This window comes from Sinocyclocheilus grahami, unplaced genomic scaffold (genome assembly GCF_001515645.1).
Source record: "Sinocyclocheilus grahami isolate Dianchi unplaced genomic scaffold, SAMN03320097.WGS_v1.1 scaffold1536.1, whole genome shotgun sequence".
In the NCBI taxonomy this organism is placed as follows: domain Eukaryota; kingdom Metazoa; phylum Chordata; class Actinopteri; order Cypriniformes; family Cyprinidae; genus Sinocyclocheilus; species Sinocyclocheilus grahami.
This window is the reverse complement of record NW_015506715.1, coordinates 198,183-218,730: the sequence shown is the minus strand read 5'-3', so window position 1 is coordinate 218,730 and position 20,548 is coordinate 198,183. Positions and strand designations below refer to the sequence as shown.

The window sequence follows — 20,548 nt, the reverse complement described above, 5'->3', positions numbered from 1 at the left end:
GCGTGAGAGAGGAGGGGCGCTGAAATAGCCAGGCCTGGCGGCGTGTGATGGGGCACACCTGAACTGAATGGAGCCTCATCACCGCCGCTGTTTAAATGCCGATCGCGCCTCTCCTCTGGAGACCGGTCTCTTCCCCGTGCATCCACGCTGGTGTCCTCGTGGGTCCAGGAGGGGTGCGTAGAGGGACTCCTGTGCCGCCAGAGTGCTGGACCCGCAGTTCGGACGAGAACCGCACCCGTTACATGGCTGTCGGGCAAGGATGCTAGGCCGTCGAGTCCCTTCAAGCGCCGTGGGCAGAGAGAAGGACGAAGCCGCTGATAGAAGCCGCCGCCCCTCACGCCCCAGGACCGGAGAGGGGAGCGCGTGCAGCCGCCGGACTCCGCCCCTTACCTGGACCCTCCCTTCCTGACCACTGCCCTTCCCTGCACGAACCCCGCAGCACGACGAGGACACCAGATCCCCTGTTTATTTTGGACACTTGATTCCCTGACACTTTGACACTTTGTTTATCTTCTGTTAATAAACTGTGTCTGTCGTTTGCTCCTCCCGCGACAACACACCCATTAAACGCCAGAGCGCCAGAGCGCGTACACACCTCATGCACCGGAAGCCGTGCGCGCGCTCAAAGACAGTTGGACATAGTGGTGTATTAGAGGTAAAAAATGATATAAATACTGTTCGGTTTCTCGCACAAACCGATCGTTTCGTGTGTTAGGACATCAATGTGTTGCCACGAGCCGCAGGGTTTAATTTGGATTTGTCTGTGCATGTTTTTTTTACTCTCATAGATTTTGTTACCATTGCCATCCATTATAAGACTGACAGACTGCAACGGCTGGAGTTAAAAATCATCAAATGTGTTCTACTGAAGAAACAAAGCCACCTACATCTTGGATGCCCTGGGGGTAAGCAGATAAACATCACATTTTCATTCTTGGGTGAACTATCACTTTAATTGTACTATAAATTATACTACAATTGGAAAATACTGTAAATTGATAAACTGTTTGGCGTGATGACGTTTAATGCCTCTGACAACGCCTGTAGTCCCATTTAGCAACTTGTTAGCAACCGTCTTTTTTAAGAAACGTAACAATAAAAAAAAAAAAATCACGAATGGGGTGTAATTGGTGTGTTTTATGTCGCAGAATAAAAAGCACTGCTCGCATCCTTTGCATACAGTTGCCGTGATTAAACCAAGTAAGACATGTTCCTGGATCAACATTACTGTCCAAAAATATAGACATAACCCAATCCCTACCCCTAAACCTAACCCTACCCATAATTTATCCCTAAATTCAGTGGGAAATGATAGCTGTGTAGAAGCACCTAACTCTGATCGTAAGCCTAAAACAGATATTTCCTGAAAAGTTATCCCTCAATTCTGATTGGTTGATTGGAATGTTGTTCCAGGAATATGTTGTACTTGGTGAAATCACATTCACAAAAACTACAGTGATTCAGTGCTTTCTTGATGACTGCAGCGTGACACACAGTACCATCTCAATCAAGAACCTGATGAAGAGTCACTCAGTCTCCTGATCGTCACTTCTGAGTTTCCTACAGCCGATGGCGATATTGTAACTTCATTAAAATCATATAACATGACTTTATATTTTTATTTATTTTGTTATTTTGATTGATGTACTTCTAGAGGTTGAGTTTTAAACTTATTGCATCTTGTATTTATTAACTGAACTGTTCAAGTTATGTTGTCATATTTTTTGCAAATTAAAGAAACTAAAAAGATAATGATCCATATTCATTTATACGGCAAAAACTTTAAACAAAATTTTAAATTAATATAAAGGAACGTTACCACTGAAATAAATTTAACAGGCCATATTATCACATGCAATCCTTATAGAAGTGTCTGTTTTTTCATGAAAATTATGTTTGTAAATCAATTTCCAATAACTGAAATCTGAGAACTTACTAGATAACTTACATTTTGTAATTTAGCAGACGCTTTTATCCAAAGTGACTTACAAATGAGGACAATGGAATCAACAAAAGAGCAATGATACACAAGTGCTATAACAAGTCTCAGCTTAACGCAGTACATGTAGCAAGGTTTTTTTTATTAAATAATTAAATGTAAATAAAACCGATAGAAAAAAAAGAATATAGCAAGCTAGTGTTAGAGGCCTTTTTACTTTTGTTAATTGTATAATAAATAAAAAAAATAGAATAGAAAAAGAATAGAGAAGCTAGTGTTAGTTTTTTTCTTTTAGAAAACAAGCCGTTAGTAAATTAATAGAGTGCAAGTCTAAAAGGGGCAAGTTTTTTAAAGAATAGAATTGGAATAGAGAGTGCTAAAGTTAGAGGGTCAAATAAAGATGGAAGAGATGTGTTTTTAGCCGTTTCTTGAAGATGACTAATGACTCAGCTGCTGGGATTGATTTGGTCAGGTCATTCCACCAGGAGGGAACATTTAATGTAAAAGTCTGTGAAAGTGATTTTGTGCCTCTTTGGGATGGCAAAAAATAAATTATATATATATATATATATATATATTATGGCACAATAAAGCGACGTTCACTTGCAGAATGCAGACTTATATTCTACATTTTCAAGATATCTTTTTAAAAATAAGTCCAAAAACACATAACTCGTGGCATGGAATTTTTTTAATGCAACTTAAAGAAGATCAAAGTTGCGTATTATAAGTCTCGTCACAGATTGCAACATGCTGTGTTTCTGGTGAGGTGTGTTTGAATGAGAAATGCACACCTTCACCAAGTGGATCAGAGTAATAATCTGGAGAATATTTGTGATTAACAATTTAAATTCTGCACTGCACCACATACAAAACTAGCATTGCATCAGAGGTGACTGCGACTGCAACGCATCTTCATTTGGACTACTTTTGGTGCCTTTTTGACATTTTTGCAGTAAATAAATTATTGTGATTGCACTTGTCTGTCTGTCATGTTTATCTTTATACTGTACATATTTTTAAGAAATGGTTATTGTTAGATTTAGAGGTTACTAAAATAGTAATTTCCCTACATGTTTTGGTCTATTATGTTTTATATCTTTTTATATTCACAATAAAATGGTTATGTTTAGGTTTGGGGGTCGGTTAAGGGGTCTAAAAATGTAAATGATTAATCGATAAAATGGTAAAAATTCATTGATGCATATCTATATGATATGGTGTAATATGTGAAAATCATATGTTTCAGCATTAATCAAAACATTCAAAAATGTATGTTTTATAAACAATAAGACCAGGCTGGGAATGCAGCATTAAAGCAAAACCTGTTGCAGTTTAATTCACTGATTTAATTCACTTTTTGTAATCGATTAACAGCACTACTGTCAATTGGACGTCTGTTGCTTTGTGCCATTAAACTTGTTTTTGTCTCTTTTCCTCTCAGACCTGATGGAGCTGAAAGAGGAGAGTCAAGAACTGAATGAAACAGAAGAGAAAGATCAAAATGAGAAACAGCATGATTTCACACCTGGAGAAAAATGGATTGGTTGCTCACAGAATGAAAAGAATTCAAAACCAAAAAAATCTAAAAAAACGCAAAGTGCAACCCTCAATTCCCAGATGAGAATTCACACTGGAGAGAGACCTTTCACTTGCCAACAGTGTGGAGAAATTTTCAATACAAAAGAAAGCCTTAAAGTCCACAAGAAAATTCACATTGAAAAGAAACAGTTCATATGCTCTCAGTGTGGAAAGATTTTTACACGGGAAAGTCACCTTAATATCCACATGAGGAATCATACTGGAGAGAGACCGTACACCTGCAAACTGTGTGGGAAGAGTTTCACACAAAATGGACATCTTAAGACTCACATGAATGTACACACTGGAGAGAGACCATACACATGTATTCAGTGTGGAAAGTATTTTACACAGAAAAAAAACCTTAACGTCCACATGAGAATTCACACTGGAGAGAAGCCTTACACCTGCAAACTGTGTGGGAAGAGTTTCACACAAAATGGACATCTTAAGACTCACATGAATGTACACACTGGAGAGAGACCATACACATGTATTCAGTGTGGAAAGTATTTTACACAGAAAAAAAACCTTAACGTCCACATGAGAATTCACACTGGAGAGGGACCATTCATATGTGCTCAGTGTGGAAAGAGTTTGAGATATAAAGAAAGCCTTAATTATCACATGAGGATTCATTCAAGAGAAAACCGTTTTAAATGTCATCAGTGCGAAAGCAGTTTCACAGACACAAGTCACCTTCAGGATCATGTTAAAATTCACATCGGAGAAAAGCCTTTCATGTGCCATCACTGTGGAAAGAGTTTAAAAAGCAATACAAACCTTGATAATCACATGAGAGTTCACACAGGAGATAAATCTTTCATCTGCCCTCAGTGTGGAAAGGGTTTCACAGCAAAAAGGAACCTAAAGGTTCATGAGAATTCACACAGGAGAGAGATTCACCTTTCTAAGCAAACTGAAACATCACTTGCAAACTCATTCTGGTAAGAAATTGCAGTTTTCGTCAGAGTGACGAGTTGGTGTAATGCAATGCGTTTATGCGGTTTAAGGTTAAAAAAAACATTATTTTCCACATACTGTACATTATTGTTTCTCCTCTATGCCCCACCTTTCTGAAACGCGTCGATTTTTACAAAGCTCATCGATCTGAAAAGCGAGGTGTGCTCTGATTGGCCAGCTATCCAGTGCGTTGTGATTGGCCGAATACCTCAAGCGTGTGACGGAAATGTTACGCCCCTACCATACTGTAATGCCGTCGAGACAAAACCAATTACATACGAGGCATTTGTTGCATCCATTGGGGACATAATTACTGATTATAATGACTTATACTGTCTTTTTACGTGTTGCATCGTGCCGCGTAAACATAAAACCATGTCTGCATTTGTGATCGGAGAAGTGACAAACAACAAGTGCTACTCTACACTGCTCAAAACTTGCGTTTGAATCATCAGTGGCAAATCCTTTAAATATAAAAAAGGTACTTCCAGCTGTGAGTCAGAAGCGCCAGACTGTCCTTGCAAAGTTGGAACTACCCCACTTTATAGAAACAGACACCGACCTGAATGTCAGTGGAGACCATGTGAACTAGATGCGCCCCAGAGACAGATCCCCTCCAAAGACCTTGTCAACTTGATGACCATTAGCACAAGACCATGGGAACCAGATGATGCCTCTGCACAATCTGGCCTGCGTTGCAAGCTGGAATTAAACCGAGCTGGTTTCGTCTGGCCAGGGGAGAACTGGACCCCGACTGAGCCTGGTTTCTCCCAAGGTTTTTTTCTCCATTTCTCCGTGACGGATGGAGTTTTGGTTCCTTGCCGCTGTCATCTTTGGCTTGGTTATTTGGGGGCGCTTGAATGATTGCACAGACTCCATTGCAGTGCTTGAAGTGGAAAAAAAGAAGTGCCGGTACTCCACCAGCAAACAAACGTTTTCAATACAAATAACCACAAGTCAAACTGCGATACCAAACAGGACCACAGGGAGACGTCAAAGACCACTAAACCGCCACTGGATACATTCAGAATCGCTAAACTTCTTACCACCATCCATTATAAATCATTCTTGCTTTTAATCCAAATACACAATGAAAAGAAAAATTTACTGACATCTGGACGCGAGTCACTATTATCTCCACAATCTCTGATGAAATTGGCCTTGGTTTTCGCTGCATTAGCGCTGTTTTGTCCAACTGTTTGAATTCGCTTACTGGATTCTTGGACTTTCCAGGAGTTTATCGGTTTCCATTAATGATCGCCAAAACCTGCTTCTTTTCATTTTTAAGGTATTGTTTTTGTTATAATGTACCGATTCAAATTAGTAGTTAATTATTTTACAAAGCTCATCGATCTGAAAAGCGAGGTGTGCTCTGATTGGCCAGCTATCCAGTGCGTTGTGATTGGCCGAATACCTCAAGCGTGTGACGGAAATGTTACGCCCCTACCATACTGTAATGCCGTCGAGACAAAACCAATTACATACGAGGCATTTGTTGCATCCATTGGGGACATAATTACTGATTATAATGACTTATACTGTCTTTTTACGTGTTGCATCGTGCCGCGTAAACATAAAACCATGTCTGCATTTGTGATCGGAGAAGTGACAAACAACAAGTGCTACTCTACACTGCTCAAAACTTGCGTTTGAATCATCAGTGGCAAATCCTTTAAATATAAAAAAGGTACTTCCAGCTGTGAGTCAGAAGCGCCAGACTGTCCTTGCAAAGTTGGAACTACCCCACTTTATAGAAACAGACACCGACCTGAATGTCAGTGGAGACCATGTGAACTAGATGCGCCCCAGAGACAGATCCCCTCCAAAGACCTTGTCAACTTGATGACCATTAGCACAAGACCATGGGAACCAGATGATGCCTCTGCACAATCTGGCCTGCGTTGCAAGCTGGAATTAAACCGAGCTGGTTTCGTCTGGCCAGGGGAGAACTGGACCCCGACTGAGCCTGGTTTCTCCCAAGGTTTTTTTCTCCATTTCTCCGTGACGGATGGAGTTTTGGTTCCTTGCCGCTGTCATCTTTGGCTTGGTTATTTGGGGGCGCTTGAATGATTGCACAGACTCCATTGCAGTGCTTGAAGTGGAAAAAAAGAAGTGCCGGTACTCCACCAGCAAACAAACGTTTTCAATACAAATAACCACAAGTCAAACTGCGATACCAAACAGGACCACAGGGAGACGTCAAAGACCACTAAACCGCCACTGGATACATTCAGAATCGCTAAACTTCTTACCACCATCCATTATAAATCATTCTTGCTTTTAATCCAAATACACAATGAAAAGAAAAATTTACTGACATCTGGACGCGAGTCACTATTATCTCCACAATCTCTGATGAAATTGGCCTTGGTTTTCGCTGCATTAGCGCTGTTTTGTCCAACTGTTTGAATTCGCTTACTGGATTCTTGGACTTTCCAGGAGTTTATCAGTTTCCATTAATGATCGCCAAAACCTGCTTCTTTTCATTTTTAAGGTATTGTTTTTGTTATAATGTACCGATTCAAATTAGTAGTTAATTATTATTCTACTTCTCCTGACATGCTCTTGCACCTCAATTTGGCAGAAAACAGCACACAAACATCCTCACATTATATTATTTCTTTGAAAAAAAAAATTCTAAAGAAGTTGACGCAAACATGGGTTTATACGTGTATGCCTTTGGAATTAAATGGACAGAGTTGTTTTATGCATTTTTGTGATTACAAATAAATGGAGCAGCCGTGACTGAACAAGTATATTTTCTCATTTTATGTAAAATTATTAAAAATATTAGTTGGATTTAACATCACTGATGCACACTTCTGACACAAAGTAATAAATTACTGTCACTGTAACTTTTTAAATCGTAAATCATTGGTAAAGTATCGATGCTGGAGACTTTTTAAATCTTTATAAGGACGAAACGTCCGCTTCTGTCAAGTTCGTTTTGCAATAGTTTTTATTCACTCGCTGGTGAAATGATGTTGTGTGCCATTTGCTTCAGAGAGATGGTAAGGGGCGTTACATTTCCGACGAGTGCTTGCGGTGTTCGGCCAATCACAATGCACTGGGTCAGCTGGCCAATCAGAGCAGACTGCGCTTGTCGGAAGGAGGGACTTTGTAGAAAACGAAGCGTTTGAGAGAGGCGGGGCATAGAGGACCTACAATGATGTACAGTATTTTAAAAATAATGTGTTTTTTGAACATTAAAGCATGTCAACATATTCTGTTACACCAAATACACAAAATAATGAGCTTTAAAAAAGCATCATATGACCCCTTTAAGGGCGGGCTTTTAGAGTAGCGCTGGTCCGACAGTGGAAACGAAGCATTGGCTCGTTGTTAGCCCCGGCTCACACTGGCCAGACAGTGGAAAAGCGACAACCCCTGCGGTAGACCGACTCTGCTTGATTTGTCGTGATGAGAGATGACCCCTCCTGCTACTGTGATTTATATACTATTATTCCACCAGACACTGGCGCTTTGCCTCGGAGTACCAGTTCCAGTATGCATGAAAAAATGCCAGTACGCTAAAGACTAAAATACAGAAGTGCCTGTGCATACCTGCCCACTTCAAGCACGGCTCTATTAGAAGAGAGCTGAACTGGATAACCCCACTGAATCATCAATGAACTGACTTTATCTGTGACTTTATAAATGACTCTTTGTTATTGTTCTCTTTCACTATTCACAAACTATTTGTTGACACTGTAAAGCTGCTTTGACACAGTCAGTACTGTATAAAGCACTATACAAATAAAGGTGACCTGACTTGACTATTATACACACACAAATGAACTGGTGTGGCTGTAACAATATGGCAAATTTGAGCCAGGAGACTCAAATAAGAAGTTGAAATCAGATTGATTAACCTATGATAAAGAATTCCTGTTCATTTTTGTTAAAATGTGATGTTATGTATAACAATATCTTTCTCTGTGTTCAGGATTGAATGTAGTAAAATTAATGCAAAAACCAACCTTTAAAAAAAAATCAGACCTTTACAAAAATATGTTTTTGAGAATGTCTAAATATAAATTCTAATGTATACTTTTACTCCGATACATTTCCCTGAAGCATATTGTAACCAGTATAGTGCTTATAGTGTGCAATAGATACTTTAGTTCCTCTGTGTATCAATATGAATGACAGAATACACAGCAACAGGCCAGATCACCAGGTTCGCTACAGAGGGCAGAAATAAGGTAAAACACTTTAACACAAGGCCCAGACAGACCAGGAAAATTACTTATACCAAAATGTTTGGTTTTACTTTTTTCGGAGAAGTTGAAATGAGTGAAATCACGAAATGAAATAAAAAGCAATGACTTTGTCTCTTTCTTTACCTTCTGAGCTCCTTTGTAGTTATTTTTCTTAGCTATAATCTATATTATATTTGTTCACTTTAATATATAAGTTGATATATATATATACATTAATCTGTCTTATTCATTTAGATTCAATTATAGTTTAGTGTTTGTATAACTTCTGCTAGGTTTTTTCTTTTCTTCTGGAGCTTTAAAAAATTTTTTCCTACTTGGTTAAATTTGAACCATTAACCCACAACATGAAACAGTTGTAACAATCAGGTTACTTTCAACGAATCACACTTTAACTGAAATAATACAGAAAACTCAACAGTGATTCAATGTAGATGAACAGTTCTCAGTCCATGAAGCAAGTGTGGATGTACGTGTGTAAAGAAAAAGTCCTTCAAATCCACTTGATGAATCCAATGAATGCAAAATCGCAGTAGTGCAATTGTCTATGGTGCAATGTTCAATAAGACAACACAGTTCTGTGCAATACTCAGTGTTGGGGTAATTGATGAGAAATACCACAAAGAATGGATGAGTTCCGCTGGTAACAGCAATTAAGGCACAGATGAGGTGATGAATAGCAGAATTTCCTTGCTTAGGGTTCTCTAGTTGGGTGGCTCGCCATCTCAAGATCACAGTTTATTCCAGACTCACGAAAAAACCCTGACCTGTTTATACAAACAGGATCACAAAGATCACAGACAATTTAAATGACTATAATACTCATCAAAACTCGACAAATCTTTCAAGCATTAACTCATTTGGTTGTAAAATGCAATTGAAGCGTTTTTGTCACTCAATATGTAAACCAGGCATTCACATGTGTGATAATGCTGTGCTAGTTAGCATTTTCAGTTCAAAACATTACTTCTTTTTAGTACATTGTTCATTAACACATATACTCTGACCATAAATGCATATAAACTGGCATAAAAACACATCAGAACATCAATATAACACATAAACACTCAATTCCAACAAATTGAACAGTATATTATTTTGAACTCACCAAATTCGGGAGATTTCAATACAAAATTATTAACCGCGTTGGATTCTACGGGGCTCACAATCCGCCATCATCCATTTCTATATCATCAATCATGGGTCGTCACATGTGGTTGCCGCAAGCCCGCCGGCCGCTCCTTCGTCGGGTCTGCCGTGTATGACGCTGTGTGTTTCGTTGTGAAAGCAAAACTACTTTGTTTGGTCTTCCAAAAGAGGACACGACTAGAAATCAGTGGTTAAGTTGTATTTACAACACTGTTCCAGAACACTTCAACCTAAATATTCAGATGTGTGCAGCACATTTTATGGAGGACTGTGTCCTGATCCTGGGAGAGTAGACTACAATGCCGGCTGTTCTGACTCACAGTCTGTAAGTACGTTTTTATATTTAAAGGATTTGCCACTGACGATTCAAACGTGAGTTTTGAGCAGTGTAGAGTAGCACTTGTTGTTTGTCATTTCTCCGATCACAAATGCAGACATGGTTTTATGTTTATGCGGCGCGATGCAACGCAACACGTAAAAAGACAGTATAAGTCATTATAATCAGTAATTATGTCCCCACTGGATGCAACAAATGCCTCGTTTATAATGGGTTTTCATGTTTTTGTCTCGTCGCTCCGGCCGGACAGGTCAGCACAGTATGGTGAGGGGCGTAACATTTCCGTCACACGCTTGAGGTATTCGGCCAATCACAACGCACTGGATAGCTGGCCAATCACAGCACACCTCGCTTTTCAGACCGATGAGCTTTGTAAAAATCGACGTGTTTCAGAAAGGCGGGGCATAGAGGAGAAACAATAATGTACAGTATGTGGAAAATAATGTGTTTTTTTTTTACCTTAAACCGCATAAACACATTTCATTACACCAAATACACCAAATAATGTTATTTTTAGCAACATCATCATATGACCCCTTTAATTCCATTATTTTAGTTTTCACTGCACAGGATTACTTCAATTTATTTTCACAGAAGAATTTTAAATAATTTATGACAATTTGTATTTCATCTCTCTTAGCCAGCTCAATTCTGACCTGTGTTACACAGGTGTAACTGTGTTAATTAATCTGGGTTGTTCTGCAAGTCGTTCAACAAAAGCTGTGTTCAAACCCTGAAGCAAGGATTGAATGATGGATATCATTGGGTTTCCCATCTCTGGGTAAGTCAGTCTTTTTGACTTCTGCTTAGTTCTTTTAGACCTTCTCAGATGACTTTCATTTTCACTTTCATCTTGATCTGTTTCTTCCTCAGGTTCAGCTTCGTTGCGAGACATCAGGTATGGTTTCTTTGACCTGTACTGTATGTGTTTCAGTGTCTTTTCCCTTTTTGCTTCCATCAGGTGTATCCAGTGTTTCCTGCTCTACTTGAGGTAAGTGGTTTCTTTCTTTCAGGGTTTCTTTTACAGGTTCCACGTTACCGGCGGAAGACTCAGCTTCAGGTAAGTATTCGATTTCAGGTGGATCCCTCTTTCTTGCCACACTTCCTGCTTTCACATCTTCCAGAGCATCGTTGGAGACAGGCATCGAGTCTGGTGAGATTTGGTTCGTAGAATTAGAATTAAAAGGAATCTCTGTAGGATTCCTTATGACATTGTACTCCTGGATAAACCTCTCTGAAGTAATGGCTGGCACATCAGAGATTTGGGGTACGTAAGCATCCTCATTTGAACTTGGATAGTTCTCTGGGCATTCCTCGTCTTCTACGCGATCACAAAATGAACATGATAAAAGCGATAATAATAAGTGATACATTGATCATAATGAATTAATTTATCAGGATTAAAAATTAGTCACACAGAAATAAAGCGGTCGGTATGAACCGTTATCCCTAGTGAAAAATAAATACACTTAATTGTAATTAAAATATATTTATTTCAATATATATATATATTAATATTCATCTTTCAGAAAGTACACTGGCTCTTAATTCCATGTTTGAAACTTGTTAAAAGTGATTTTCATAATGCAGAGTCAAACATGAAGATACTGAGGAACAAACAAAGATGGAGTTTATTAAAGAGGAGAGTGAAGACCTGAAGATTGAAGAAACATTCAGAGTCAAACATGAAGATACTGAGGAACAAACAGGTTGGTTTTCATTCTCAAAGCTGAACTCACTCATTTGATCCTTATTAAAATCTCCAGCTCTACAGAAATGAATTATAGGACTGTTGTAATTATAGCAGTTTTATTTCACATGGAGCAGGTCGCCTCGTGTACAGACATGTTGAGATCACATAACCAGACAAATAGGTTACTAACACTGCCTTGAAGTGCAGCTGAGAGGATCCTGCCTTCACACTGGGCATTTGTTATGATTACATCATGCATTTAAGTTTGAACAATAATACGGAATTAGCCTAAAAAAAAAAATCTGTAACATTGTGCTCATTATCTGCTTCTGAAATTAAAACCATTCATTTCTATCACTTATGCAACACTACAGGTGCATCTCAATAAATTAGAATGTCGTGGAAAAGTTCATTTATTTCAGTAATTCAACTCAAATTGTGAAACTCGTGTATTAAATAAATTCAGTGCACACAGACTGAAGTAGTTTAAGTCTTTGGTTCTTTTAATTGTGATGATTTTGGCTCACATTTAACAAAAACCCACCAATTCACTATCTCAACAAATTAGAATATGGTGACATGCCAATCAGCTAATCAACTCAAAACACCTGCAAAGGTTTCCTGAGCCTTCAAAATGGTCTCTCAGTTTGGTTCACTAGGCTACACAATCATGGGGAAGACTGCTGATCTGACAGTTGTCCAGAAGACAATCATTGACACCCTTCACAAGGAGGGTAAGCCACAAACATTCATTGCCAAAGAAGCTGGCTGTTCACAGAGTGCTGTATACAAGCATGTTAACAGAAAGTTGAGTGGAAAGTGAATTGGTGGGTTTTTGTTAAATGTGAGCCAAAATCATCACAATTAAAAGAACCAAAGACTTACAAGGCATCAAGAGCCATCACACACAGACGTGTCAAGGAATTTGGCTACAGTTGTCGTATTCCTCTTGTTAAGCCACTCCTGAACCACAGACAATGTCAGAGGCATCTTACCTGGGGTAAGGAGAAGAAGAACTGGACTGTTGCCCAGTGGTCCAAAGTCCTCTTTTCAGATGAGAGCCAGTTTTGTATTTCATTTGGAAACCAAGGTCCTAGAGTCTGGAGGAAGGGTGGAGAAGCTCATAGCCCAAGTTGCTTGAAGTCCAGTGTTAAGTTTCCACAGTCTGTGATGATTTGGGGTGCAATGTCATCTGCTGGTGTTGGTCCATTGTGTTTTTTGAAAACCAACATCACTGCACCCGTTTACCAAGAAATTTTCTTCATGCACTTCATGCTTCCTTCTGCTGACCAGCTTTTTGAAGATGCTGATTTCATTTTTCCAGCAGGATTTGGCACCTGCCCACACTGTCAAAAGCACCAAAAGTTGGTTAAATTACCATGGTGTTGGTGTGCTTGACTGGCCAGCAAACTCACCAGACCTGAACCCCATAGAGAATCTATGGGGTATTGTCAAGAGGAAAATGAGAAACAAGAGACCAAAAAATGCAGATGAGCTGAAGGCCACTGTCAAAGAAACCTGGGCTTCCATACCACCTCAGCAGTGCCACAAACTGATCACCTCCATGCCACGCCGAATTGAGGCAGTAATTAAAGCAAAAGGAGCCCCTACCAAGTATTAAGTACATGTACAGTAAATGAACATACTTTCCAAAAGGCCAACAATTCACTAAAAATGTTTTTTATTGGTCTTATGAAGAATTCTAATTTGTTGAGATGGTGAATTGGTGGGTTTTTGTTAAATGTGAGCCAAAATCATCACAATTAAAAGAACCAAAAACTTAAACTACTTCAGTCTGTGTGCATTGAATTTATTTAATACACAAGTTGCACAATTTGAGTTGAATTACTGAAATAAATGAACTTTTCCACCACATTCTAATTTATTGAGATGCACCTGTATATGTTGTGCCAATTTTCTGTTTCAATAAGGCAAAGGACAGAAAGCTTTTGAATATTTATTTCTTGCAAGAAATTAGGGCTGTGCAGTTAATAGAAATACAATTTCGATTTCGGCTTCCAGTGATTATGAAAATACAATAATCGAGATAAAACGATTATTGTGCCCCATTCTGCCCACTCCTCCATAAAAGCCCAAACTTAACGTGCAAATCATTGCAAACACACAGAGCTGTAAATGTGAACTGGTGGATTGATAAGAAGATAATCCATATTAAAATTCTAAACAGTAAAATGTATTCTTATGCTATTTAATTAATATAATTTATAGATAATTGTTTAAATTAAGATAATAATTTTGACATCATTTTCTTAAAAAAAGTTTAAAGGCTGAAATATGAAGTGTATTATTTTACACAGTATTATTTATTACAATCATTGCCCTACCTGCTCAAATGGTATTAATTTTTATTTGTGAATAAAATTTATTTTTATTATTATTTATTTTATTAATTTTATATAAATTTCAGCTCAAAAATCTTGCAGAAACCCTGGTCATAGTAGCCTTATTTACAGAAAATATATATTTGATATATTGCTATCTTAAAATTAATCACTCATATAAGGTCATATGATTGGTCATATGGCCCACTAATATTGTGTTAAATAATCCTGATTACAGTATTAACCAAAATAATCGTGATTATGATTTTTGCCATAATCGAGCAGCCCTACAAGAAATGCCCAACAGTCATACAGATTGGATGCAGAGTGCGACAAAAGAAGGAACACTTTAGCTCTATTCGCTTGGGATTAGTGTTATCTGAGGACCTTGTGTGATTTTGAAATTACCCCCCCTGCTGAAACTTTTGTGTCTTCATGGAGAGCGCAGGTCATGGTTTCTTAGCAATGGCAGACGCCTCAGGAGCACAAGCGCCTGAACGCTTTGGAAAAAAGGAGTAAGGGGCGTGCTTAGCATTGTCAGGATGGAAACATGTCAAATGTCTTGAAACAAATCATCTGAACAATGTCTTGATGTGTGGTTGTGACGCCTGTCCGTTAAAATTGTTAGAGAAATAACTCCTGAAGCGGTACGCCGTGCCTATTAATGGAATGGTCTTTCTGAGTTCTCAAACAAACTAAGAGCTACATAAAGTAAAAGACTGCTTCTTAAACCAGAGAAGGCGAACATGTTGGTATTCTTGTGTGAAAAAAACCCCCCCTTGCAAGCACTGTCACCGACAGTAAGCTTAGTTTTTCTTTTTGTTTTCATTTTGAAAAGCTTTTTATCTTTGCTGTTTACCGCACGTTACGTACGCTATGGAGGCTGTCTTTTTTTTGATTCCTCAGTGTTTGCTAAACGTTCTGTAATTTATTAGTCGGTATTTAATACAGCATGTGGTGTATGCCATGCCTCGTCTTAGTCGTTTTTGTTAATAAACGTTTTGTAAGCTAGTTTGTCATTGTATCTGTCATGATCTCCAGCTGGAGTGCCCATGAGCTCCTCTAGAGGGCACTCCATTCTGTACCTTGCCATTCACTCAGGACTCCATTTCCCATAATCCTTTGCCCGGACTCATCATGTGCATCACCTGTCTCTCATCAGATCTTATCATCAGTTCACAGCTGTCTCACATTAGTAGGAACTTATTATTGCACCACACCTGTTTCCTATCAGTGACACTATAAAGGTTGCACTCATTCACACACACATTGCTGATTATTGTTTAGTCTGTTACCTGTTCCGAGTCTCTGTGGTTCCTTGCCTTGCCTTCTTGTTTCTTGACCTTGGACTGTTTATTGGATTGCTCTTTTGTCTCGCCCTGGATTGTACCTGTTTGCTGGTGTTTGACCCTGCCTGTCTTGATCACTCTTGTGAATAAAAGCCGCATTTGGATCCTCAACTCCGTTGTCACGCCTCCCACGTTACAGTATCCTGTTTTATTGTTGTTGTGCTTTTTGATTAAGAATAACAATGAATCCATCTTTTGTTTTAGTCTTAACAAGTGAAAGGTGTGTTGATGTATATAAGCAAAACAGACAATTATAATTTCTTGTAAAATGTGACAAGATCGCAAATTCAAAAGTGAAAGCACCCAAAGCCCAACTTATATCACAGCAAAAGAGGAACTCCCATTCACAAAATTCAAATCATAAGTAATACTACTGATGAAAAAGAACGGGTTCAATGTTAACCTTCGTTTCCATAACTATAAACTATGATAAAAGTTGATCAGCATGCATTGATTAATCCCATGTTATAGCGCAATAAAAAAAAATTGCGACCAAATCATGTGCTCTTGCTACCAACTGAGAAAGTTAGTCGCAAAAGAGTGACCAGTGGGAAGAATGAGTCTGGAGCCCTGATTGGCCTACAGAGTTTAGCTCTAACCCCAATTAAAGCTAATCAATGGCTTTTGAAAACTTCAGAAACTTCTAGCAGATTTATTGAGGCAAGTTGGTGCTAAACTCTGTAGGACAGCGGCTGACCAGGATCAGGTTTGGACACTGGTGTAGGATCTAGCATACATGCATTACATATACATATTTTGATATTGATTACTTTGTGCCATTAAACTGAGGTTAACTTTTTTTGTTTGTTTGTTTTCCACCTTAGACCTAATGGCACTGAAAGAGAAGAGGGAAGTACTGAATGAAACTGAAGAGAAAGATCAGTATGAGAAGCTTCATTATTTCATAACCGGAGAAATGTCTTTTTGTTCCTTACAGTCTGAAAAGACTTGCACACGAAAAAGAGCTCAAAAGACAGGAACTAAGAGTTATTTCACTTGCTTTCAGTGTGGAAAGAGTTTCAGTCAACAAGGAAACCTAAACAGGCACAAGAGAATTCACAATAGAGAGAAGCCTAACAGATCCCCTCAGTGTGGAAAGAGTTCCAATCAAAATGGAAACCTTGATGTCCACAGGAGAATTCACATTATAGAGAGCCTTTTTACCTGCCAACAGTGTGGAAAGAGTTTCACTCGTAAAGAAAGACTTAACAGGCACATGAGAGTTCACACTGGAGAGAAGCCTTTCACCTGCAAACAGTGTGGAAAAAGTTTCAATCAACAAGGAAACCTTGACAGGCACATGGAAATTCACAATCGAGAGAAGCCTAACAGATCCCCTCAGTGTGGAAAGAGCTCCAATCATAATGGAAACCTTGACGTCCACCGGCGAATTCACACTATGGAGAGCCTTATCCCCTGCCAACAGTGTGGAAGCAGTTTTACTAATAAAGGAAGCCTTACCAAGCACATGAGAGTTCACAGTGGAGAGAAGCCTTACAGATCCCCTCAGTGTGGAAAGAGCTCCAATCAAAATCAAAACCTTGATGTCCACAGGCGAATTCACACTATGGAGAGCCTTTTTCCCTGCCAACAGTGTGGAAAGAGTTTCACTCATAAAGGAAGCCTTAACAAGCACATGAGAGTTCACAGTAGAGAGAAGCCTTACACATGCCCTCAGTGTGGACAGAGTTTCAGACAACCTGGAAACCTTAAAGTCCACATGAGAGTTCACACTGGAGAGAAGCCTTTCACCTGCCAATGTTGTGGGAAAAGTTTCAGTAGACATAAAACTCTTGAAGTCCACATGAGACTTCATACTGGAGAGAAGCCTTTCACCTGCACACAGTGTGGAAAGAATTTCAGTCAACGTGTACATCTTGAAGCTCACATGAGAATTCACAGTGGAGAGAAGCCTTTCACCTGCAAACAGTGTGGAAAGACTTTCAGTCAACCTGGAAACCTTAATTACCATATGAGAGTTCACACTGGAGAGAAGCCCTTCACCTGCCATTGGTGTGGAAAGAGTTTCAGTCAACAAGGAAACCTTAATTACCACATGAGAGTTCACACTGAAAAGAAACCTACTGGAAAGAAATAAAACCTTTACGTCCTCAGGCGAATTCACACTATGGAGAGATTTTTTTTTTTTTTTACCTGCCAACAGTGTGGAAAGGGTCTCACTCATATAAAGGAAGTCTTAACAAGAACATGAGAACTCACACTGGAGAGAAGCCTTAGATGTGTCCTCAGTGTGGAAAGAGTTTCAGTCAAAAATAATACCTTGAAGTCCATATGAAAATTCACACTGGAGAGAAGTTGCAACCAAAAGTACCACATGAAGATTTACTCATGAGGGACCTGTTTAAATGTCATCAGTGTGGAATGAGATGTACAGACAAGAAAAGCCTAGGAATCATGCAGGGACATCGGAGAGAAGCCTATCATGTGCCATCACTGTGGAAAGACTTTCAGAAACAAAGCAAATCTTGAGTTTCACATAAACTAGATGATGCATACCATCTTCCGTAGAGCTGCTTTACAGCTGAATCGCATCTTGAAACTTTGACATTGGCACCTAACTGAATTCAGTCAACACTGAACTGATTCTAATTGAATAACTACATTCGTTATCTTTTGTAGAACTATTTACAGCTGAATTCAGTTCAAACTGATGAACAGTTATTGATCTGATCTGACTTAAGCTGAATAATGACAATCTTGTCTTTTAGACCTGCTTTACAGCAGAATTTGATTTTCCTCCTGTAGCGTTGGGCTAATCAAACACAATAATTTGTTATATTTAACAAATAATCCCTAACACCCCTCACCCAACCAACAAGCCAACTATGAGGGTTTATGGACCCTTCCTACGAAATGTAATTAACACCTCAAAAAGGCAGAACAGGCCTCTGGTTCCATGGCAACCAATGACAAATCATCTGATAACACTGGTTTTATTGCTCAAAGGAATGTGGGCAGAGCAACTCTCACTACATTTCCCCATAGGAAAGGCTCATAATTCCCATACAGAATGACTCTTCTTTAACCCTCTGTCTGTCTAATATTTTCTTGATGACCACGAAAAGAACTAAAAATACTCTGTCATTTTTTATTGTACAGATAATTATAAAGTATTGTTTGCAAAGGGTCTATTTTTATTTGTGTATAGTCATAATAACAACAAAACAATGTGCTTTTGTAAAATAAAGAAAATAAACAGGGTGCACTCTCTGCCGTCTCGGTCTCTGTCACCTCTCTTCACAGACACGTAATCAGAATCTCAGCGAATACTTGCCTCAAAGACATGAGAAATATATGTATAGAAAGCTTGAAATGTCTACTTCCAAAACAAATATTTTCTGATAAAGTAATCCGTATGAAACCAACACGATGTCTAGTTTTTCCCGTCTCAACTTATCTCTAATGCGGTCATGCATTACGAGTCACGATTTCATACGAGTCACGAGCCGATTGCGCTTTTCGAATTCTAAACATCCACGAAATACATTATAGAAAATGCTGATCCATGTGTGAGATGATAATATAAAATGTAAAAAATATATATAATATAATAAATTAAACATTACCTTGCCATAATATTGTTTTATAATTTATAAAGATAACTGTTATATATGCCAATAAATTACATATAATAACTAATAAAGTTTTTGAAAATAAGCATACATAGATACAGGTCCTTGAAAGTGCTTGAATTTATTTTGTGCAAGAAGTTTTCTGGAAAAAAATCCATATTATTCCCTCCAGTCCGCTAATGTGTTATTTCGCTAACACTTCGTGGCCTATGCATATAATAAGCTTGCTTGATTTACCTTAGTTACGTGCATTTAAGGGTTACGTTAAGTTTTTCCCCGAATGAGGTACTTTGTGTTGTACGGTTGTGATGATGTTCACGCGCGCACGAAACTACTACGATGGTACCTCAACGTTTCTCACACGCACACACACACACACACACACACACAGACACACACACCGTTAAACATTGCAAAAAGTAGGCTGAAACCGCTGAAACGTGATGCCTGGAAAATGCAAGTTTCAAGATATTTGCCTCACCAAAGATGATTACAAAAAATTGCTTGCCAGAGATGAAAACTGTAACATTGTATCTTACATTAGATGTAATCTACCCCAACCCTCCACCCACCAACCCACCCACCCCATTCCATTTTCTATGTTCAAAATTACATTTAAAACATTAATCTCATAACATTAATGCAGTTGTAATTGAGCAATGTAAATTAATTTGTTTGATAACAGCCTTAGTGTAAATGTATTCTATTGATCAATTGTAAGAATTTGACATGAAATATGATGCATACATTTGATAAGGTTTAAAAAATGGCCTTTATAAAAGTAAATAACATCCTGAGGTTAATATAAAAAATATGCAGATAAATGTAAAAGCCGGCAGAACACAGATAAAATATTGCTTCGGAATAAATTGTTTACACCACAAAAAAATCTTTTGTGGGGATATTATGTATGGGATATTTTCTGCTGAGATGACAAGTTTGCTGTATATAATATATATATATATATTTTTTACATTTAACAAATTAAACATTATATTATACGTATGTAAAATAATGTGTGATTTCCATCAGAGGTTTGGTCTTAAATTTCATATAAGTGGTATTAAAAAGGTCTTAAATCTAACTTGTTCATATCTGTAGACACCCTGATTAAGTCCTTGAATTTGAGGATATTGGACCTGGAAAGTCCTTGAAAGGTCCTTGAATTTGAAGTTAACCAAGGTGTGAGAACACTGTTGTAGTGGACAGCACATTCAAGCACATTCCATTGCTACATTTTGATTGGATCTTGGTGGACTAACATAAGCAAACTGTCCAACGCCATCAGATAAAGATGCCAGGACAACTAGTCCACAATTACGTTTTCATTTGTACTGCAAGTGAACTTATAAGTATTTTAAGAGTTTACTATTGTAATACTT

The 20,548-nt window shown here is 38.4% G+C and overlaps 1 protein-coding gene across 1 annotated transcript; it reads left to right on the top strand.

Annotated features, from left to right (window-relative positions):
* The first annotated feature begins 11,879 nt into the window (after positions 1-11,879).
* LOC107571013 (gastrula zinc finger protein XlCGF57.1-like) lies at positions 11,880-18,644 on the top strand. Its single transcript, XM_016257298.1, has 2 exons — positions 11,880-11,898; positions 16,398-18,644. Exon 2 carries the CDS (start codon positions 16,403-16,405, stop codon positions 17,669-17,671), a length of 1,269 nt encoding a protein of 422 aa, XP_016112784.1. The 5' UTR covers positions 11,880-11,898; positions 16,398-16,402; the 3' UTR covers positions 17,672-18,644.
* Positions 18,645-20,548: the final 1,904 nt, after the last annotated feature.